General features: G+C 40.5%; 1 protein-coding gene across 3 annotated transcripts in view; it reads right to left on the bottom strand.

The window, feature by feature from the left end:
- Nucleotides 1-24,109, bottom strand: part of MSH6 (mutS homolog 6) — a 96,209-nt gene that overhangs the window by 10,590 nt on the left and 61,510 nt on the right. For 2 of the 3 annotated variants that reach the window (XM_080587595.1, XM_080587594.1), the window contains exon 6: nucleotides 1,983-2,185. In XM_080587595.1, coding sequence (XP_080443721.1) covers nucleotides 1,983-2,185 — 203 coding nt within the window. Of the gene's footprint in view, nucleotides 1-1,982; nucleotides 2,186-2,576; nucleotides 2,811-24,109 lie in introns of those variants that run through there. The other variant, XM_080587593.1, reaches the window with a different exon arrangement.

A 24,109-nucleotide genomic window follows, 5' to 3' on the forward strand; every position in this document is an offset into this window, starting at 1 on the left:
GAGACAACTACCTATAAACAAAGACAAAAACAAAGGCAGCCAACCTACAGACTGGTTTTCAGAAAGGAATCCCAGAGAAGCTGGGATTCATCTTAACGCCATGCTCAAGAAGTAAACTCTATTTATAATGTACTATGTACATTAAGCTTGGGGATAGAAAGAAGAGAAGAGTATGCTATAGATGGGGAAGAATAATTTTTTTCTGCTTTGTAAGTTTAGCTGTCCGCATGAGACAAAAGTATCTGCTTGAACAGGTCTTTGTACCTGTTCTTGTGAATCACTTCAAAGGCTGCTTTGAACTGAAGATTCAGCTCCAAGTTAGCTGGACTTGTAGAAATACACTGCCTTTTGTCCACTGTTATCTCAAATATAAGCCAAACAGATTTCTTTCTCAAATTAATTTATTTGAGCTCACAGTAGCTACGTATGGAGTTAAAAGTAGCTCCTTCTACATCACATATGCAACACACAAACAAACTGGATCTTAATTTTTGTTTTGCAAATGCAGCGAGAAAAATCTAAAAGTATTTTGCATTCAATAATGACAATTGAACAGTGACAGGAGCAAATCTCATCATATAATTTAACTGCATACTCAAGTCTGCAACACACTCATATTCATTTAACCAATCTGTATATAAACCACTATTTCTTGCAAGCCCAACTGTTAAAAAGCCTAGCCCTGTGGCGTCTATACTTATTCACAGTTGCAAGCAATACAACAATAAGAAAATTTTCCACTTCTTAAACTAATAGAGAGTGCTGGAGTCTTTTTGGTTAATAGTGGAGCTTTTTATCTCAATTTAAAAGCAAAGCACGCATTTTAAATAATCTAGTCTGTTCTGTATTAGCCACCTTTCTTGTAGACACACCAGCATTTCTGTGCTTGGGCATCTTTCATGTATCTTGTTTCTCTGTTGATAAACAGCTCAGTTCTCCTCACCTGTATTTGCTTCTAAGCGTAACTATAAGCTGTTAAAAACATATGTGATTCTTTTAGAATACCTTCAGCTGTCTACAATAATAACAGTACCATTTTAATTTAAAAATAATTATGGCTTAATTGTAATACACTTCAGTGTAAACAAAAGATGACTACATGATCACATGAGATAGAATTGGCTTTTAAAAATGAAGGAACCTTTTGAAGTCAAAATTGTTTCATTGACAGAATAATCAAATCTTACAGTCTACCAAAAATACACCAAAAGTACTCGTTTGGCTTACACAATGACAATTTACGGAAACGTGGTATCACAGTTTACAGCAAATGATTTACCGTTTTCAGCCACAGTAACATTATAAATCATTATATAGCAATCGTAATTAATCAGATTTATTATGCAAAATTCTGATTTAACTTTTTATTACGTATGATTTTACATCAGTTGGCTAAGTCATTTCTTCAAGATGATGAGCGCCTATCCTGCTCTCTAACTACAAGCACCACCCTAACACTCTGAATCCTCAAGTTAACATTTTAACAAAACTGTACTTCAAGGCTTACAAGAAATAACACCACAAAAGAAGTAATTTTAGCTGACCTACATCTTGTGCCTAATCTTTCTACTCTGGTCAAACTGCAATTCCCAAATATCTGCTTAAAATTTAGGTTTGACAGTCCTAACATTTTTCAGGATTTCAGGGATTTATCTTTGATATTCTTTATATGCATGGGAGAAGTAAAAGAAAAAAAAAAAACACTATGACATAAGCAAACTTCAAGTTTGCATTGTCATCCAACAAACAAGAGGGCAGAGTGTTTTATATTTAAAGAACTGTATAACCATAAGCACACCTGAAACCCACAAAAATTTGTTTTCTCTAAACTTACGAAGTACAGAACATGCTTTAGCACTCAATGCTAATTTTGGTTTTGCTACTCACTTTCTATGGAGAATACTATACCCTATATTCCATACCTATGCTTCCAAAACAAGGGGCATATTTTCATTTCAAAAACGTATATTTACATCCCTTACCTTTATACGGCCTCAAGTATTTAATACTGACCCAGCCCCTTGTGGGGCTGTCGTCAAAGAACTGGACGTGGATACGGGTGGATTTCCCTTTCCCTCTGACGATGGTTCCTTCGGTCGGATGGTTGTATATGAGACACGGCCACCAAGGGTAACCTTCCATCTTGGCCCAGACCAAGTCACCAGGCGAATAATCACAGGAGACGCTACAAAGACAACAGACATAGAACTTAACGAGCATTTAACATTTTAAACAGCTTTCTTCAGAAACACAACTGCACCTTGCTTCTGAGCAACTGGAGGTCTCGGAAAGCTCCTGAGCGGCGTGACCTGCTTTACACGGCCCATAAAAACGACCACATTCGGACTTCTCCTTACGCTATTTTTCTGCTTTGCAGATTTTTGCTTTTTTTGCTTGCTTTTCTGATGCGGTTCCCATCTGCTCTCCCCAGGGCCCCACACCGAGCAGATCCCAGCCAGCACCTCAGACACCGACGATGCTGGCCCCAAGCAGGCCGGGCCCCAGCAGCGCCCCCAGCCCCCTCCCGGCCCCCCCCGGGCCCCGAGGGCCGCCCCACCCGCCCCGTCCCCGCTCACCCCGCGGCCGCCCCGCGCCGCCGCCCCTTCTCGGCCGCCTCGCCGCACCGGGCCGCGGGGCTCGGGGGCACGGCGGCGGCGGCGGCGGCCTGGCGGCCATCCTGCTCCCGCGCAGCGCGGCGCCGCGTCTCCACGCCGCCCGCCGCCGGTGCCGCCGCCGGTGTCGCCGCCCGCGCCCTGGGGAAGAAGCTGAGCAGGGTGCTCTGCCGCGACATGGCCGGCCGCGAAGCGCTGCCCGCCGACAGCGCGCCAACAGCCCCCGCGCGCGCCAAGACGGCCGGCGCGCGCCCCGCCCCCCCCCGCAGGCTCCGCCCCCTCTCATCCCGCGCGCGGCACACGCCGCCGCGGGCGGGAGCCGCCATTTTGGGGTCCTGGCGGCGCGGTGCGTGGCGCTGTGACGGGGGAGGGCCGCGGGCGCTGCAGCCCTGCGCCTTGCCTACAGCAGAGACGAGCAGTCAGTGAGGCTGTGGCGATTGTTGTGATTGATGTGCAGCTGGGAGGATCCTTCCCACAAAAAACAAACGAACAAAAAAACCCACATATTTATATATATATACACATTGCAGGGAAATGGAAGCTGTGCACCTGCAATGGGGATTTTCTTCCAGCCTTTGCTGCAGAGGACAAGAGCTGTGGGAAGGATGCTGGCTGTGGCCAGAGCAGAAGCTTGGCCAGCTGCCTGCACTGCTGCCCGGCTGCAAGATCATAGAATCATGGAATCATTAAAATCATAAAACACCTCCAAGGTCTGGTCCAACCATCCCCCTACCACCACTGTCACCCATTTGACCATGTCCCCAAGCACCAGGTCCAAACTTTCCTTGAACACCCCCAGGGACGGTGACTCCACCGCCTCCCTAGGCAAACTGTTCCAATGGCTGACTGCTCTTTCTGAGAAGAATTGTCTCCTAATTTAAGATGGTACTTCTCAGCTGCGTTTACTGTCAGAAAATTGGCAGATATGCAGTACAGCGAGTAAAAGTACTTCAAAAGTAAGAGCATCAGGTGCTCTGCAGAGGAGATGGAGTTATCTGTATGTTTTTTACAGCTTGCAGGTTTTGGGGAATCTTACTCATTACCTATAGGTGTCCTATTAAGAATTAGTCTTCAGGGGAAAGCTTGTAGTTATGTAGCTTCATCATTCATATAATACATAGCCTGCAATCTCTGCAAAAGTAATTGGATCTCTTCTCTCTGGTGCTCTTCCCATGCGTTTATTTTTTTTTTCATGTTCAGTGGTGAGACTATATCCCTTAAAAGCAAATTTTTGATATGTTACAGTACAATCCATGTCATCCTAAATGCTGTGCTTAGTCTATAATACTACAGAGCAAAATAAGAAGTTATTTTTATCTGCATAAATTCAGAAGAAAAAAAAAGTCATTAAATGTCTTTTAGATTAGCTCTTTCTTTCTCTAAAATTGCCGTTTAGGATTGCAAACCAAAATGTCTTCTCTTCAGCACAGCTGTAGCCCTCAAAAAAAGTCTCAGGTGCGCTACCACCGAGAGTAAATTTTGGAACTGCAAGGTAGGGACCTGACCACAAGAGGTCAGGCAAACCCAAGCAATACCGAAGTATTTTAAAAGCATATTCATTCCAAAGGAATCATCTCTGTTTAATTTCAGTGCATAATTTCCATTTAATGCATGATGTATTGCCTCCAAAACAACCTGATGTGTCCTCAGCTACACACATCTCAAACTTAAGTAGAAAGACATTTAGCTTCCTGAGAACACCCTAGGGGATTCCGAAGTATGCAGACCATGAAGAACTTTGAAGTGCAATGTGCTACAGTATAACCTGCAATATACTGGCAGGTTACCCAGAACCATGTCCAGACAGCTTTTGAATATCTCCCTTAGGGAGACTCCACAGCCTCTCTGGGCAACCTGTGCCAGTGCTTGTTCACCAACACAGTACAGAAGTTCTTCCTGATTTCAGAGGAAACCTCCTGTTTCAGTTTGTGTCCATTGCCTCCTGTCCCCTGTAAAGAGCCTGACTCAGTCCTCTTTGCACCCTCCCTTCAGGTATTAATATTCAAACTAGCATTAATAAGTTCCCCCCAAGCCTTCCCTTCCCTAGGCTAAACAGTGCTAGCTCTCTCAGCCTTTCTTCGTATGTGAGATGCTCCAGTTCAAGGACCACGTGGTCCAGAAGCTTGAGCAAGTGGCCTGGAGTCTGCAACTTTGAGAAAATCAGTACTTTGGGTTGCAGCTTTTTAATTTGTCCCATACGGTGATACAATTTCTCTGTGTCTGTGATGTTGCAGTGTCTGGATCTGGGCATTCCTGCACTTATGGCGCTGGCCACTTAAGAAATACCGCATTGGAAATATATCCAAGTCCTTATTGTAGAAATTCTGGATCCAATGTCAGGCACCCTCCCTAAACCAGGGTAGCTCTGCACTTTGATACCACAGAAGGTACTCATGACACGTTACGCTCATGAATTCCCTCACGCAGTTCACACACACGCACATTCACAGCTATCTAGTTGGTGCAAGACTTGGGAGACTAGCAGAGGCATGTATTGGTGTACCAGTGGCTTTGAGGTAGGTGTTCAGGAAGTCCCTCAAGGTCTTTCATTTCAGCGTGGGTGCATGTGTGTGTATTTTACACAGGTAATTTTGTAGTCTTGCAAATAGCAGCATTCTTGGACGTAGCCTGGGTTATACAATCCATTATTGATGCTAGTGGATTTGGACAGATTCAGCAGACTCGTTGTTAAGAGCTTATCAGTTTTTGTGGATTCAGCAGGACTGCTAGTCTCCGGAGCTTATCAGTTCATGGGAGACTTTCACATGCTACCACTTGGCACATACTTTCCCTCTCTTCAGCCTGCTGTTTTCTAGTACCTGTTTCTCCATCCACACACATACCTGTAGAGCCATTCACACAAATGAACACACAGGGGGCTTTTGTGACAGGGTTTTCAGTTTCCCTCTAGTATGATATATAATTCTACTTGTTTTTCTACCAGTCTCAGCAGGGTAGGGTCTAGTGTAATTAATACATGAATCTTCAAAGTTTTTTTGTAGGAAGCTTTGAAAGGTAAGTGATATTACTGAAAACTTACTATAAACATCCCTCTGTGTCCTTTCTCCTTTTTTTGATCATTATATCGATCATTTTTTATCATTATTTCTCTTTTGCAGAGAAAACCATTGGGAATTGTTAAAGTGCTGTAGCATAGACTTTACACCAAGCTCAGCTTAATATAAAGAAGTGCTCTATTTATTCTGATTCTTTTCCTCCCTCTCCCTCTGCCAGTGCATGCACAAATACACCCACACTGCCTTCAACAGTATTTTTTATCTCCCTAAGTACTTCTGAATAAGTTCCATTCTAGGTGCATTGGAAAAGGCACGGATTTGGCTTTTTTTCAAGATAGTATCTTAAAATTTTTGAAACTGAAGCAACTTTGAAGAACACACCTTGGTTTATCAAATTATATGGCACCTTCTTGGCATCTGATACAGGAAAGGGAAATGGACTGTTGATCATGTTAATGGTGGAGTAGGATCCATGAACTAGCTTGCTCAGTGACTGCTATGCTTAGGCTTCCTCCTAGAGTTTGGAATAACTCATTTCTCTTTTGCTAGATGCTGTAATAAGCAAATGCTAACCAGGTGATTTTGAGATCTTTCTGGGAAAATGAAATTACATAAATCAAGAAGGAAACCTAGAACACCAACCACAGCAGACTAGCAAAATAAAATAAAGATCAACACTTGGTTGTTTATTTTCTGTAGTGTTTGCTATCTCTAATATTCTTCAGAAAAAAAAAATATAGAAAGGAAGAATCATTCCTCAGGTGAGGGATCACACAGTTCTTGAAGCTGCCAGGCACAGCCAAGAGCAAATCATGCCTGGGGAGAACAGCAAGAGTGCTTCCTGGCACAGGCTATGCCCTTGCTGACCAGGATGCAGACCTACAGCATCTGAACGGGGTGGGCAAAGCAGGGTACTGGTAACCACAGCACCAACCCTAAAAAAAAAAAAAAAGAAGGGAGTGGATCAGGCCCAGGGTCAGCTAGCACCACTCAGGCAGGGACTGGATGCCCAGGGCCAAGAAGACCTGAAGCCTCTGGGCCCACGGGCAGGGCCATGGGCTTCTGATGCCTACCGGTGCCCTCAGGAGGATGAAGGCCTTGCATCCTGCAAGGTATTGATGTTTGGTAACATCCTGTGTATTAGGTATGCTATCGGTATATACAAATTGTTCTTGCAGAACTGTCTTAAACTTCTTTTTACCTGAAGGTTGTTGCTCAAGAAACAAACTGCTGATAACAAACTTTTAGAACCTCTTCAAGCAGAATTTGCTAATTGATTCACAAAAGAGGTATATGATAGCTAGTTTCAAGAGTAGTCCAGGAAGTTTCATGTCAATGGGTGTTTGAAGGATAAATGCACTACCCCTCTTTTTATGCCTGCTGAACAAAATAACAAAGGTAGGATTTTTTAATTTTTATTTTTTTTTTTAACAAAACTGTAAGATTTTCTCATTTCAATATCCTGCAGTTGTTCTACTGGGACAAAATATAGCAATTTTCACTTTTCTCTTGTACTATAAACATGCCTCCAGGTAATTTTTTAATATCTTTTATTTTCACTTTTTGGCACAAAACACAACAAAGGAGGAAAGCTGTGAGTCTCAATTGCTTTTTATATAGGCTGCTGCAAACACCTAGTGATTCTATCAAAATCAAGTGAAATAACTGGCATGCAAATAGCTTAACGGGAAGTAGGAAGAAGAATCCACTGCTTCACTTTATTAATGCATGTCCTTTCTCTGAGGATGATTTAAACTGCTTTTACACCCACAGAGGTGAGATGATCAGATGTAACCTTAAAGCAGTGCTAAATGCTTTATGAGCCTTACCTTGGTGACAAAGTGTGCTGGACCAATCTAATAATAATGAGCTGTTGTTACATTGTGAGGTGGAACAATTTACAGAAATAATTTCATCATGCTAATATAGACATGACTTAAGACAATGTTGACCTTGCTAAAAAATTGACCCCAAAAGGAGAATTCCAGCATGAGATATCTGTGTATTATGTGAAATGCAAATAAGGTAACCAAGGAAAGGCTAAGGGTTAAAAAAAATATGACCATGACAAAATGTTAATGAGGACTGATGTCACTGACATAAATAAAATTCATCTGGTAGACTGGTAAGAGTCAGATACCCTAATATACACATTTTGTGCAGGCTGGGAAAAATGACTGTATAAAGGGTTGTTAAAAGGTTTAAAGGGTATTTATCCTCTGTGCTGTTTTCTACTTATTAGTTTCCTCCTCAACGTCCAGCATACTTAAAGGGCTAAGCAAGAGTATGAAAATAAATTACAGACTAGTGCTCATTAACTAGCTTATTGTTCTGTAGCTAGGCTGAGAAACCACCATGCTTTTTTGCATCTGCAGACATGCAGCTTCCTTGTACCAGTTTTAGAAGAACTTGTTTAGCAGCAAGGTATGTATGATTATTTACGGTCCCTTGAATTTCACAGTCTGTTGCTAAAACCATTTTACTATTTTCCTTAAATGACAAAGCAGTGAAAACAAGAGATGAAACTGTAAGATTACTGAATAAATGACATTTTAAGATATTTTGTTTGCATTATGCCTTCATTTAGATGTAGGTCTGAAGCGAGATCAGAGCTGCTGGAATAGTCTAAATGTAACCCATGAAACCAACCAAAAACTTGAACAGACTGCATCTCCAGTTCAGATCTGTTTCTCATGTGATATACTATAGACCCCTAAATAATAACAAAATGTGCAAAAAAAAAGAAAAAGAAAAAAAAAAGTAAAAGAAATAAGCCGGAAACAAAAGAGAAACAGGCCATGTCTGAAGATGACTGAACCATCAAGAACAGTCTTCTGCTGATTTCTTTGGGTTCAAGATGTTCCTGGTTTTTAAAATTGCAGTGGCCACTCAGTTATCTTGCTTCCTGCCATCTGTTTTATTATGAGTCTATAAATAGTATGAACACGTGAGTTTTTTTATGATATAGCTTAACAATTTCAAGTTACAAACAATAAATGTCTAAATCTAAAAACAAGCAAACAACCAAAACAAAACAAAAAACCTGCGATCAAACAGCCTAACCTGGGTAGCACAGGGCATTGGATTTCCCTGAATCAATTCCTGTTTAAATCAGACCTGTGGAAAATAGCTTTGATTTGCAAAGACAGATCATGAGAATGGTCTGTTAATTAAGTAGCATGACATCTCTGCAGCAGTCAAGCAGGGAATATAGGTTTAAGCTAGATGGATAGGTTTAAGCAAGTTCCACTTTTTTCCTTGATGCTAAATCTGGCAAATGCCTTCCAAAATTTGTTTACTTGTTGAATGTCAGGAGGTGTAGATCAAGACAAGGATGAGGTGACATGGATTGAGGTGATCTGTTCTGCAATGACACGTGCATTGTGTTTCACAGTGTTCTGTGTTTCAATGTCTGTGTTCTGTAGGCACTGGCATTTTCACAGATGTGACACTGAGCGGTTGGGAGGTTAGACTGGCTGCATGGCAGGTCTTCTATCAGTGCTGCCCGAACCTCAGAAGTCAAAGTTTATAGCTGTGACATTCACTCATGCATAATTTAAGGTGTAATCTCTATCACTAAATCTGATTTTTCCTCGAGGTTACCAGGAGACAAGGTCTCATTTTACACACTACCTTTGCATTGCTATTTTTTCTTTGTTTTGCTTCACATGTAATGGTCTTCTGTTTGACACATTCTCCATTCTTCATAGTTTCAGGAAGGCAACTTCAACATGGAGGACTCCCACATCACTGCTTACCTTATCTATTACCATATGTCTTGAATATCCTGTATTAATAATAATACAGAGCAGCTTTTTACTAATAGAATTACACCTAAATAATTTTGTCTTGTCTTAGAGCATCCACTATCTCCTCCCACATTCTTCCTTAAATCTTAATGGAGGATCTCAGAGAAAGTCCTGCTTTCTAGCTCATCCAACTGATGCACTTTCTAAACACATTTATTTCTGTATGAATGGAAAATGTGCTTAATCAGTTTGAAACACTTTTTATTGGAAAAATGGTTAAATATCTTAATTATATTCTGCTCATTTTCTGGGTAAAGTTTATATTCACTGTCTTTTTTTTCTTCCCTCAAGTGTTAGCTTACTCACCTCTTAGCCAATTACAGCTGGGCAGCACTTGCCACAGAGATTCATAATTTTAGAAGAAATTCATGGAAACAGATGGCCCCAAGTTTTTTGTGCCTTTTTTTTTTTTTTCTTTTGGTGAGGACTGCTGAACTCCTTTAGCATCTAATTTAAGAAATCTGTAAGCTGACAGCAGGATAGGACTTGTGCTATATTGGCATCCTCAGACATTAAAAAAATAGCAAGTTTTTCAAATGTAATGAACTTTTAAATTTGCCTGGTGATTTTTGAAGCTCCAGGTGGCCTAATTTTCAACTGTTTCTCTGGAAAGATAAAAGCTAAGCACATGCCTTCCTTTCTAATAAGCTTAAAAATTCATGTAATGCTGGAGATTTGGAAATGGGTTTCATGGAAGGTATCATGTATTGTGAATTTTACAGAACAAACAAACAGAAACACGGAACTTGCAATTGTGCAGATAATGGTACTCAACAGGACAGTTCTGCATCCTCACTAGAGTGCATCTAGCGTGTGTGGCCATGCATATCACAGAATCACAGAATCGTCTAGGTTGGAAGAGACCTCCAAGATCACCTAGTCCAACCTCTGACCTAACACTAACAAGTCCTCCACTAATGGACCATTATGCACATGCACGCAAACTCATGATGTTCAGCTCAGAAAGTTGTCTTTCCAGAAGTGATCATCTTTTCGGTAGTATGTGGAGGATTGCCCATTTTCATTAACTGTCCACTGAGGAGGAGAAAGCATCTATCAGTAGGTGGGGAGAGGCTAAGGCGATAGCTTTACATCTTTATTGGATCTTGCTGGAGTGGTTGAAGATGACACAATAGCTGAAGATGACACAGTGGGTGACAATAGCGATCTATCAGCTGGACACTGCCTTCCTCATCTGCCTCAGGCTGAGCAGATCAAGCAAAAGCTTCAGTGCCAATTAATTTCACCGCAAAGTTAGACATGAACTCACATCGCAGGCATTCACTGACTTTGCAAAGATACGAGTAGCCCTTTACACAGCATACTCTGTTAACTCTGCTGCTGGCAGACCAGAGGTGAAGAGACCCCCCCCTGCACAAGCACAATAGTGAATCCAGATGGCTACAAAATAGCTGTGTTTACATTGATTTCAAGGAAGTCTGCCTATAATAACTGCCAATTGCCATTCAAGCAACTTCTCCATTAGTTCTGAATGTAGTCCTGAGTCATCACTAATTTGTTTCTACTTGATTAATTGAAAAGCAGACCAGCTTGGTGTAGCCCAGGGATGACAGGTCACACTGTTGTCGAACCACACTGAGACTGGTTGCATGTAGAAACACAAATCTGTTCCTTGGTCCGCAGCACATTTCCTCCCATGCTTCTGTGGATGGTAGAAGGTGGTTAACTCTTTTTTTTTCTTCTTCTTCTTTTTTTTTTTTTTTTCATGGTGTGGGTGCACTGTAATATCTGCAGCATCAAGAAGCTGAAACAGCTTCTTTTGGGGCTGTCAGAACAAAGTAGTTTGCCTTATAAAGAAGTGGTGAAACAAACAAGATAGAAAATGAAAAAATAGCCTAAAACAATGAGGGGAGAAAAAGACAACAGGAGAGTATAAGGATAAGGGGCACGGGAGAGAAAAAGAAAAGTGGTTGAAAAAGGAGGCAAGAAATCAATGTGAGCAAGAGGAAAAGAAACCTATAGAAAGGTGAGAGTGTATCTGCAGCTGGACAGCATCTGGAGCCCTTTTGATGGAACACCCCACGTCTCACAGCCTCACCAGCACCTCCATGCGTTAAAAGGAGCTATAAGTCTCCAACTGCATCTGAACCTCTTTGGGTGGAATGCTTTGACTTTCTGCCAGCTCTGCTACCTGAAATGAAGTACATCTTCATGACTTCAGCAAGTCATAAAGCTGTTCCTTACTGAGACAGATTTATTGGAGTAATATTTGGGGTTGGTTTGTTTTTATTTAAAAGGACTGTTTCTTTTTTCTCATAGCCAAGGCAGAGAACGTGGCAGGGACCAGCAACACCACCTAGCATGCTGCAGTAGAGGGAGCCACATAATCACCTTCCTCATAACTTAACATGTCTCGAGGAAGTCAACACTCACTTGGTTAGAAAATGATCTGTAGAAAGAAAAATGTGTGCTGAATGCTCAGGCCTTCTCCATTGCTGCAAAGGACTTTGGTTTTTCACCAATTATGAAATCAGAACTGTCCAATTAGGAACATATCAAAGAGAAAGACGGTGCACAGAACCCCACTGTTCTGTTAGGTTGTTATGGGTCACTTTGTCTCAGCTAACACGTTAGATACGTTTTAAACTACTTTCCAGCAATGCTGTGTTTACATAAATATGCATTCTGCCTGTCTGCTGCAGTTACCAAAGCACTGAAGAAAAAGCACTAATTACAAGAGTATGTAATGTGCTTTATATTGGTCTCAGGATAGCGATGTTTGTTTGTTTGCTTGTTTAATCTCTTATCTTTCATTAATATGCTGTTCTGCTTGCTAGGACACTGGACACCTCCATGTGCTTCACACAGTAAGATAAAATGAAATAAATAACCTAATTAGAGAAATAGTTTCTGATATCATTGGTATCATTTTAAAGTTGTTACTATCTTTATGTTGTACTTCTTTTACAATAAATTACTGTTAGAAAGCCATTACAACTTTGAGATCCTTTTCTATAGGAAAAAAAAATCTAACAATTCTAACAAAATTCTATAAATTATTCTTTCTTATACCCCCCTACATGATGTTTTGAGACTACAGGACTACAGAATCTGGCTAGCCTGATTTCTTACTACTTGGCCTCTCCCAGAGCAGTTGCTATGTTAAAACAAAATAATATGTTGTAATATTGTAGATTTCATAACCTTTGAGATCATTTGTATAACTGTACAAGCTCTAATACAAGAGCATTTCTTAGGAAAATTCCAAGTTTACACAGTATTGTAAAGTAATAAGCTGGTTTTTTTCTCCTTGTTATAGTTGGTAGCATTTTTTAATCCTGCCAGTATGTACAGTTAGTAGTGAGTTCTTAATAAATGTTTTTCATTTTTGCCATGCTGAAATTGCCTTTCTCTTGGCCTACGCGTTTTGACACTCTTAGCTTTTTGCCCCTCTTTCTCTAGTCTTATTGCTCTTGGTGAAATGCAGCCCAGTTCATATTTGTACTGTTCAATCTATCTCTAAAATTGTGTGTGTTAAATAATAGTTCCTCTGCCAACAACAACAAAAAGGTAGTTTTATAAAGTAAAGGTTGAATGATTATTCATTTTGAAGTATAGAGGAAGGCAACAGGAAAAAAAATGAAGCTAGGAGAAATTCTCTCTGACTGATGAATGATTTTTCTTAGGTTTGCTAGGTAGCACATTAACATTGCATAGGCATTATTAAATTATTACGAGTACCTCACTGCCATGTAAATTTCCTTGAGGCATGTGGTTAGATCATTAAGTATTTGCATTTGTCTTTTGAAAGAGTGATTCATACATAGCTGATCATGATTTCATATCAGATTTACACCCTGTGCAGTCCCCCCTTCTCTCTGATGTTTTGGTCATAATCTTCTTACTAAGATGTTATACGTAGAAGTTATCCAAAGATGAATGCAATATGAGGCATATTCAGAAATAACACTCTAGCCCTTACAGATATAACGACAGCAAAAGAGGTCTCACACAACACAGCTCTGCTTTTAAGAAGATTGATATTGAAAAGAGGATTACTGCAAATTACCAGGTTAGATTCTAGTTTACATCAGTTTAATAGTATGGAAACAGCATGACGGATATGTCAGTAAGTAAGTGAGAAAAAAACAGTTTGAAAGTCTGATTTTATGTAGTTTAGAGAGGAACAAGTGTGAATTACTCTCAAAAGACTTATCTGTGTATTTGATTCATTCTCTGTGCATTAATTACAATATTCTACTTTCATATGCAGTCAAGTAATGGGATACATGATACTGTAGTATATACAATTTTGTTTAAAGTTGCAAATGGAGAGAATAAAATATAAAAGTAGCCAAAGCTTTCCATGCAAATAAATCATTTGCTGATTATGCAATTTGGAATCACCTGGAACTCCTTGCAAATTCATACGTGAATTTAATCAGTAAGTTTCAGCCTCAAATATAGAAAAATCCCCTAATATGTGAAAAAGATTGTTTTAATGTAATATTTCATAAAGAGAAGTACCTTTTTTCATATTAAAATAAGGTCATATTTCAAAATCAAGTTAACTATTTAAGATGGTGTGAAAGTATATGAAAATCTAATGAAATAATAATATCGGATTACAAAGCTGTTCAGTTTGACCTCACAATCATTGTTACTTTCTATTTTGATTACGATGAAACCACAGACTTTTCTTTTGGGTAGGACTAAAACAATTAGCCTTGAAAAATCAAGTATTTTTACTTCCTGCAGAGAAGGACTTGGGGGTTCTGATGGACGAAAAGCTTGACATGAGCCAGCAGTGCGCTCTTGCAGCCCAGAAGGCCAACTGCATCCCACAGATGGGGAGGGTCTCCTCACAGACAATGACATAGGCAAAGCAGAGACGTTTAACACCTTCTTCGCCTCTGTCTTCAACACTGATGATGGGCTTCACGACCCAGGGTACCCTGAGCTGGAGGACCATGACGGTGGGAATGACAAATTCCCAACCGACCCTGAACGTGTGCAGGATTTGCTGCTCCACCTGGATCCATACAAGTCCACGGGTCCGGATGGGATTCATCCCAGGGTGCTTTAAGAGCTGGCTGACATCATTGCAGGACCTCTCTCAATTATTTTTCAACAATCTTGGGAATCTGGAGAGGTCCCATTGGACTGGAAGCTGGCAAATATTGTGCCAATTTTCAAGAAGAGTAAGAAAGAAGACCCTAGCAATTACAGGCCTGTCAGTCTCACGTCAGTGCCTGGTAAAATTATGGAGAGGATGATCCTTGAAGTTATTGAAGCGCACCTGGGGGACAATGCAGTCACTGGTCCCAGCCAGCATGGGTTCATGAGGGGTAGGTCCTGCCTAACAAATTTGATTTCTGTTTATGATAAGATCACCCATCTAGTTGATCAAGGGAAACCAGCTGATGTGATCTTCTTGGACTTCAGCAAAGCTTTTGACACGGTTTCCCATAGGATCCTACTGGACAAAATGTCCAGCATACAGCTAAACAAAAACATCATACGATGGGTGAGCAATTGGCTGACGGGCAGGGCTCAAAGGGTTGTGGTAAATGGGGCCACATCTGGCTGGCGGATGGTCACTACTGGGGTCCCTCAAGGCTCCATTTTAGGGCCAGTCCTCTCCAATGTTTTTATAAATGATTTGGATGTAGGACTAGAAGGTGTTTTGAGCAAATTTGCCAACGACACCAAACTTGGAGGAGTTGTGGACTTGGATGAGGGTGGAAAGGCCTTGCAGAGAGATCTGGACAGATTGGAGAGCTGGGTGATCACCAACCACATGAAGTTTAACAAAGGCAAGTGCTGGGTCCTGCACCTGGGACGGGGCAACCCTGGCTATACGTACAGACTGGGTGACGAGACGCTGGAGAGCAGCCCTGCAGAGAGGAATCTGGGGGTTGTGGTTGACAGCAAGTTGAATATGAGCCAGCAGTGTGCCCTGGCAGCCAGGAGGGCCAACCGTGTCCTGGGATGCATCAAGCACAGCATTGCTAGTCGGTCGAGGGAAGTGATTGTCCCGCTCTACTCTGCGCTGGTGCGGCCTCACCTCGAGTACTGTGTGCAGTTCTGGGCACCACAGTACAAAAAGGACATTAAACTGTTGGAGAGTGTCCAGAGGAGGGCGACGAAGATGATGAAGGGCCTAGAGGGGAAGACATATGAGGAGCGGCTGAGGTCACTGGGCCTGTTCAGCCTGGAGAAGAGGAGGCTGAGGGGGGACCTCATCGCAGTCTACAACTTCCTCGCGAGGGGGAGTGGAGAGGCAGTGACCTATTCTCTGTTATCACTAGTGATAGGACCTGCGGGAAAGGTGTTAAGCTGAGGCAGGGGAAGTTCAGGCTGGACATCAGGAAGAGGTTCTTCACCGAGAGCGTGGTCGCACACTGGAACAGGCTCCCCAGGGACGTAGTCACTGCACCAAGCCTGTCTGAATTTAAGAAGCGATTGGACTGTGCACTTAGTCACATGGTGTAAACTTTTGGGCAGACCTGTGCGGTGCCAGGAGTTGGACTTGATGATCCTTGTGGGTCCCTTCCAACTCGGGATATTCTTTCATTCTATGATTCTATGATCTTTGTTGCTCCACTGATAAACAGATACAGATGGTTTGTGCAGAGCAACAGCCAGTGTCTCCCTTTCATTTTTTTCTCCTAACTTTTCATAAAATAGAATCATGGAATTGTTTCGGTTGGAAGGGACCTTAATGTTCGTCTAGTTTCAGCCCCCCTGCCATGGGCAGGGACATCTCTCACCAGAACAAGTTCCTCAAACCCCATCCAACCTGACCTTGAAAACCTCCAGGGATGGGGCATCCACAGATTCTCTGTTCCAGTACCTCACTAACCTCATAATAAAGAATTTCTTCCAAATATCTGATCTAAACCTACTCTCTTTTAGTTTAAAGCCATTTTTGTTCTTGAACACCTCCAGGGTGTTCTTCTTTTCCTGTTCTTCCAAACCGACGCACTGTTTCTCCCTTTTTTACAGTTTTTATGAGTCACATTCTCCTCTGAGATACAGTAGTAAAAAATCTAGTGTCATTGGATTTACACAAAATTAGCTGGTCAGAAGTGCTCTCCTGGCAGCTGAGCTGGGCTATTGGGATTGCTATCAGCAGCTATCATCCGTCCTCGGATGGATGCTACTGCCCCTGCAGTATTTCTGACCTCAGCTGTTGGCAGGGCAACACACTGAATGATTCAGTAAAGCCAAGTACCTCAGCTAACACAGCGCAAATCTGCATGCTTGGTTATGCCCACGGATCTTGGAGAGGCCGTAACATTGAGGGGGAGGAGGAGATGAGCAGCTTCAACAGCTCCAATCGGAGCTGCAGCAGAGAATCAGGGTAAGGCCCGTGTTGCTGTTTTGCTTCTTTTTACATTTACTGTCTGTCAATGTATTTCCTTCATTACTTAAAATGAAGTTCTGACCATCTTTCTCTTCTTCCAGCTTCTTTTCTTCAGAAATAGTAACCATAAAAATAGGGCTAATGAGAAAGACGTAAAAATAAATAGAAATGCACAAACATATACATTTAATTCTGTTCATATTTGTAAGTCGAGATGCTTTATCATGACTACTTTTTTCAATTTCATTTTCTTTTCACTCCTTGTTAAGATTTTCTTTATTCTGCTAGCCAATAGGATACCAAAGGTCACATTAAGTTCAGCATGAGATAAAGACCTCAGTCAGTTAAATGTCATGGTTATTCTAGTAAATCAGTAATGGGCATATTTTTAGTCCCTTGAGAATACACTATCAGATCACAAATGTTCAAACCAACTACTGTTAGCTCATTAGCAGCCAAGCAATTAAAACAGCTTTGCCCAAAGAGGAAAGAAATCTAAAAGCCTTCATTAATGGCAAAACCACTTAAATGATAACAGATGAAAATAGTAACAAATATCAAAAGGCCAGATGATGCCTCCAGTTACAGCACACAAATGAGTTTAAAAGATGGAAATGGAAATTTCTATAAACTGAGAGTAAAGCAGGCTGATAACATTATGGCTCAAAGGAATCAATAGGCTCTATTAATTCTAGTTTTCTGCAGAGTTACAGCTATTTTCTGCTTCTGGCTCTAACTACGTAATCGTTAATCACAGCTTCCTGACAGATTCAGCTCTTTCCCTTATCCCCATGTGTACTTCCAGGGCTCCTTAAACAGAAAAGTAGTAGTTTATCAAGCTGTGCAACATTCATGAACTTTCAACACTACGCTGCATTAGGTTGATTTTTTGCATCTCCTTATGAGACAGCATTTGTAGCCCATGGATGGCTAGAAAAAGAGAATTCAGAGCCCATAATTATTGCCAACAAGCCTTCCATTGCTCCATACTCAGTGGTCTTTTGTCATAGTCCTACACACTCAGTGGAAGTAGCAATGGAAAACAGGAACTTTTTAATTTAAGAAAGGAGGCAAGAGTAGCAGGAGAACCTGTAATAGTTCCTTTAATTTGCAGGGCACATTGACTTAGTGAGTTGGCAGGGCTTGCCACAGTTATCTGTTCCTGAATTTTCATTGTTTTTGCATGCCTGGTTGTCACTAGCTTCACTGGGATCCTGGCTTCAGGGATAAATACCAAATGAAAATGTATTCTGGAGTTCACACTCTTTAGGGCACATTTCACACTCCCAGACATATCACATTGCATCAATTTCATATTTTAAAGAGTTTCTTCTTCCTTTAAAGCTATTTGTAAAGGCAAGAAGCTTACCATATCTGGATTCTGATATAATCATATGATACTGTGAGCTGAAGCCCAAAATAAGTGTATTATATAGTCTTGCCCATAAAATTACTGAAGGATTTACAGTATTCCCTAAATGTTCCCACAGAGAAACAGCAGTACTAGCGCAAGAGCTAACATTATTGTAAGTCATTTAAACAGTACAGAGATTACAAAACTGGGTAAAATCTGCCATGTGCATTGCACTGTGTCAGCTCAAATGCTGCTGAAAGATTGCAGTTCTAGGAATCCCAGACTGGCAATCAGGGGATGGCTGCCTCTTCACAGGAGACATGTTATAGGAATCTGGTAGGCTATTGTCCCTTCATGCTCTGTGACAGTATGGGCAAGAAGAACAGGAAGAATCATGCAATTACAGAAAATGTAAACCTTGCTTTGCAGTATAGCAATGGAGACTTTCCCTGCAGAGATGCTATTCTGTGCATGCCCACATGTCTCAGGAGTTCAAGCTACCTGGCATGATCAGTGAAGCAAGAGATCAAAGGTTTCTAGGAACAAAACAGTCACCCTACTTTCTTTTAGCATGACACTGACAAATGCTATCTTGCTTCAAGGAAAAACTGTCTTACACCCACCAAAACTGTATCATTTATTTATTTATTATGGTAAAAGGACTCTCCTGCTCAGTCAGGTTCAAACCAGGTATTAATGCATGCTGACAGTTTGACAGCCAAAATGTGTTCAGATTCTTTAACTATAAACTTTATTTTACATTGCATTGTTCAGAGCAATACCAGTTTAATTATTGCTGGGATGTAGGTTAAAGAACTTTTAAGGGATAATATATCAACCACAATAAAGACTGTTCATCTGCTAACAAAAGAAATATCAACTGTATGGGTAGGGAAAGTAATTATTTCTAATATTTTACAGAAAAGAACAGCTCAAGTCCTCTTAGTACTTTAAATTTGTAGAATAATCTTTGAAGTAACAATTTCCATTTATAGTAAATTTCTGATGCTCCTTTCTATTTTGTTATCTGCTAAGAAGGAATTGCTATATAGTTCTTTCAAGAGTTTAATTCATAATATGGGTCAAGATATGCTGCTCTACTTTTGCAAAAATAATTTGGAGACAGAGTTGATAACCAATCTACATGTCAGAGCAAGCAAATAAATATAGGTAACATAAACATTGCTCACCCAATGAGTCCACCCATGTACCTTAAAGATTGCATTTTATATTAAGAAATTTTTGGAACTAGTGCTTTTAGTGGTCAGATTCTGTCTTCAAGTAGCTTTCACCAGACAGAAGGAATTCCTCACTGGTTGGATTCGCTAGGCCCAGCTCATATTCCCTGAACAGAATTTGCATAGCACCATAATAAAGCGGAATTGCTAGGTGGATACATGCAGATGTGTGATGGAAATAAGTAATGGGAAAAAAAAAAGAAAAAGGGAGCACCAGCAAATACCAAATTTTAAAATGGTCCCTGAGATTTATTAATAAGAATTGTTAGATAAGAAAAACATGATTGCATGAATCTGATATCTCTTAGTCCTCAATTGCATTTAGTGAAATCAAGTTGTTTAAAAGCTTGCAATACCTTTCTGTTAGCTGCCGCATGCATTCTATCAAGTTTGAGTTCATAAATAACTTGCAAGGGTTAGTCTCACTCTTGCCAAAAATTCAAAAAAAAAAATCAAATTCAAAATTCAAATTCCAAAATTACAAAAATATTCTGGTAATTCCTAGTGGTGGGAAGCTCTTCACTTTCTGAAACGTGTTCTATGTTTTATTAATATCTGTTGTATTTTTGTGACCATCAGCATTACATTTGCTTGTCGTGCCCAGCTGGGTCTGTAAATAGATTTGAGATTCAGGGGATTTTTTCCCCCTGTAGTTAGTTTTATTTCCAGAGGCACTGGTGAATAAATAAATGAATAAATAAATAAATAAACTGAAGTATTAAGATCTAGGTTAAAAGAACCAAGTAGGGAACAACAACCATGATTCCTTTCCCTTAGTCTTCCTTTATAGCATTTCCAGTGTTAGAGCTGGAACTTGTGTAAGCAAAGGAGCAAATTGATTTTGAAATACAGTAGGAGATGGCATAAAGCCCTTTAAATACAGAACATAAAAATAACAGAATAGTATTATTAAAATTCTATGTAATATACATATAAATAAATATATAAATAAAATATATAAATATATAAAATATATAAATAAAAATATATTTTTATTCTTTCAAGAGACAAGCAAAACTACATAAGGATCTTCAAATCCTGCACATTCATCCAGCTTTCTGCTCTCAGGAGTGTGGTAGCTACCTATACCTTGCCCCAGCATGGGGCTTGGAAGTGGCCAGTTGCAGGAGATCTGCAGCAATCTGCAATATGACAGTTATATATTGCAGTCTGGTAACAGTGACCATTCTTTGGAACAACTTTAACCTGCTGCAATAAATCTTGTGATCTTCAGGGAGATATAGTTTAACTTCACCTAATGAATTTCTTTTCCTGTAAATTGCCATGAAGTTACAATTTCCCCTGATTTTTAGTGTTCTCATGTTTCTCACTCTGATTATTTCAGGTGTTTCCAGTACTACATGTTTTAAAACAAGAGTAACATTACTGTTGGTCTAAGAGAATGACCAAGAGTGATAAGGAGAAAAAATATATTTTATCAGCTAGACGTGGAAAACCAGAAAATCTTTAAGCAGTTAAAAATGGCTGAGTGTTTTAATGAAATAATACATTAGGTCTCCCATGAGAACATAGGAATACCTGATATCCAGCTGTGTTTTCAGTCACTCATGAATTTAAACAGCATAACAAGGCTTTGAGCAGTCCCAACGCAGTAAGTAGCCCCGGTGGTCTCGAATGTTCGTTTTCCACTGCAGGATGAAATTTTTACTCCTCTTTACCCGATTTTCTTTCTCCTATAAAATAAGCACAGTCCTTATATATGACTTGCCTCTGTTTCTTAAATTTAGTGTGGTAAATGCATACTTAGCGTGTGTGATAAATTATTATGAAATATTATTTTAGCTTTACATTTTAAAAACAATGCTCATAAATGTGTTCACTCTATTGCTTTGTTTCTCTTCCGTTTATTCTCTCCTCGCCTCTCAGATCAGTGGGTTTTCTTAGAATGGCTTGGTCTCTGCCTGTCACACAGCGTAACTTAGTGTACCACTGCCTTCCAGCAGCCTCAGACATTTACATTTAAAAAAAATCATGAACTCTCAGAGTACAGAATGGCTTTCAGCAAGAGAAATGTCACTGGAAAGTGAAGATTTTATCTACAAATGAGATGCAACACCAATTTAAATGTCTCTCGCACTCTCGTACACATTGTGCCTCGGTTCTGACCTACAGATTGGAATTTGCAGCTAGTTGCATGATGACTTTCAATTTTCACATGGTATCTCGTGGTCTGTGCTAGGAACCATCAGTCTCTACCTTTACAAGGGACAATGGCTCTTGGACACCAGGCTTTCAACTATAGCAATATGGTACTTTAAACTTTTGCCTTTCCTGCCCATTCAAATTCATTCCCCTATCAATTAAATGCATGTCCTTTAATCAACAAAACACATAGGAATATAAATATATTTTTTTTTCCCTCCTGCTTGTTTTGCAGAATCATGTTCATTTGTCTTATGTTTGAAGACTCTGGACATTACAATGAAGTGTTGATGTACTAATAATAGTCAGAGAATTGCAGCCCTTCTTTTCACAGGGTTACTGTTTCCTAATTTCAGTCTGAGCTCAGCATATTATAGCTAAGACTTGAAACTATTACAGGTGAAATAGGACTTTTTGAGGCAGACTGTTCAAAATTTTTGAGCTTTGAGAAAAATGGGATTGATATACTACAGCCTTGTTATGTGTTTTTGCAATATAAAATTGTCCACATGTAATGATCAGTAGCAATGCATATATGAGGTAATAGGTGTCTGCAGTACTTCACAAGGGATTTTAAAAACATCAGTTAAAGCCCTGAGGTTTTCTCAGTCTGATTCCACAGCCAATATGCAGAGCTTTGCCATCTGTGGTGTCACAACAGCTATGATGAAAATGTTATAAACATAGTACAGATAATTACCAAAATAAATAGGTAGATGGACTTAATTATGCTGCCTCTCATAGCTGCAAAAGGAAACATACAACAATCCCAAACTTACATAAAGTCATTGACACACAAAACTGGTTTTGGCTCTAGACTGAAAAATCGAGATTTTGGTCATCCCTAATTTTTTGACCAACCTTTGTCCAAGAACTTGTTTACCAAATGCAATTTTATATAAGGATTTCACTTTGTTACATTGATAAAATTTTATTTCCCCGTAATTATTTGGATGGCAGGTAACATGGGCTTGTATGGGCATACATCTGGCTGGTGGCCAGTCACTAGCAGTGTTCCCCAGGGCTCAGTTCTAGCATTGGTTCTGCTCAACGTCGTTATCAATGACCTGGATGCAGGAGTTGAATGCTTCCTTAGCAAGTTCACTGACTAGTAAACTGTAAGATACTGCTCACTCTATTGAGGGACGAGGGGCCTTGCAGATGGATTAAGATAGGTTCAGTGTGCTGCACCTACTAGTTGTTGCACTCTTAGTCTGTATGTATTTGCTTTAAGACAAAAATTTCCTTGACGGGAAGAATGGTTCTTTCTCCTTCATCATTTTTTTTCCAGGACTGAGCAGGATTCAGCGCAGAATCCACTGATAGGAATTTACTACATACCAAAGGGAGACCCACAGAGGGTGATTTCAGCAAATGCATGCTGTAGGACCTCCTGCTACCTTAATATGGCCAAAGAGAGCTGAGTCAGGCAGGTTTTTGCCTTTTCTCCTGCTACCTGCCAAGACGTTTTTAGCAATATGCCTCTCTGTCCCTGCCAACTTCATTCTTAGTGAAATCCTAATTAACTGCTGGCTATTGCTCTGGGATTGTGGTTTCTACTTTCAGGCTGATTCTGCTTGTCTGCTAAAGCCTGACTCCAGGGACATACATCATGCTGTCTCAATGGCAGGTTGACAGTTTTTGAATACTTCTTGAACTTGATTCAGACAGAGCTTACCCATGGGACAGCTTAGACTGCAGCAAGGCATGCCAGCTAAGATGTTTCCTGTACCGTGGGCCAGATCCCTCTTGGGTATTCATCTCTTGCACATTGAAAGCCTGCTACTTTCCCCTGGGCAAACAAGTGGTAGGGCCATAGCCAGAGTGGAGCAAGAAGGCGTACGCTGTGCACCCATGAGGTGGGTATCAAGAGGAGGTATATACGTTGAAAAGTCTGTAATTCCTGCTGCTGCCTACTCAGCAGGAGGATCAGGTAGTAATGACAGTGAGAAAGTGGGAATAAATGGAAGCCAGGAGTGAGGGGAGGAAGAGAGGAAAGTGAGAGATGTGCAAGTGCTACATCTTCTCCCCCACACTCTGGTCTGGCACCAAATCTAATCCATTCTCCCATTTTTTCACTGCAGGTAGAAGTAGGGTGAATATGGTGTACCCAGCCTGCACAGCTGAAACATGGCATTACTTTCTTCCCTTCCTTCTACCATGCACTCAAGCTCACTCCCAGGCAGAGCTGAGGGACATGGCTTGCTGGGTCAGAGAGCCTGAGGCAAAGGAACCTTCCTCAGGGTAGGCCTGTCTTTTATCCCAGCTGTTCCGTGATGCCTGGGTGTTGTACATTGTTCAAGAAAGAGGAGCTTGTAAATATAATGATAGGACTTGATAATTCTAAGACTACAGTTATTAGGTTAGCATATAGAAGTGATAACTATGGGCAGCTCATGTCAACTTTGTGTTAAGCCCAATTGGCAGTTGTGGGATCAGAAAATATCAGACGAACAAGACAGAGATCTGGGGCTTCCATGGTCAGAGTGCCAGGAAAAACAACCTGGGTACAAAACAGCCAACAAATATGCATTTTATCTTACTAAAGTTGAGACACGGTGTTACAATCATATCCAAATGTCATTT

This window comes from Anser brachyrhynchus (assembly GCF_964034855.1).
Source record: "Anser brachyrhynchus genome assembly, chromosome: 3".
NCBI lineage: Eukaryota > Metazoa > Chordata > Aves > Anseriformes > Anatidae > Anser > Anser brachyrhynchus.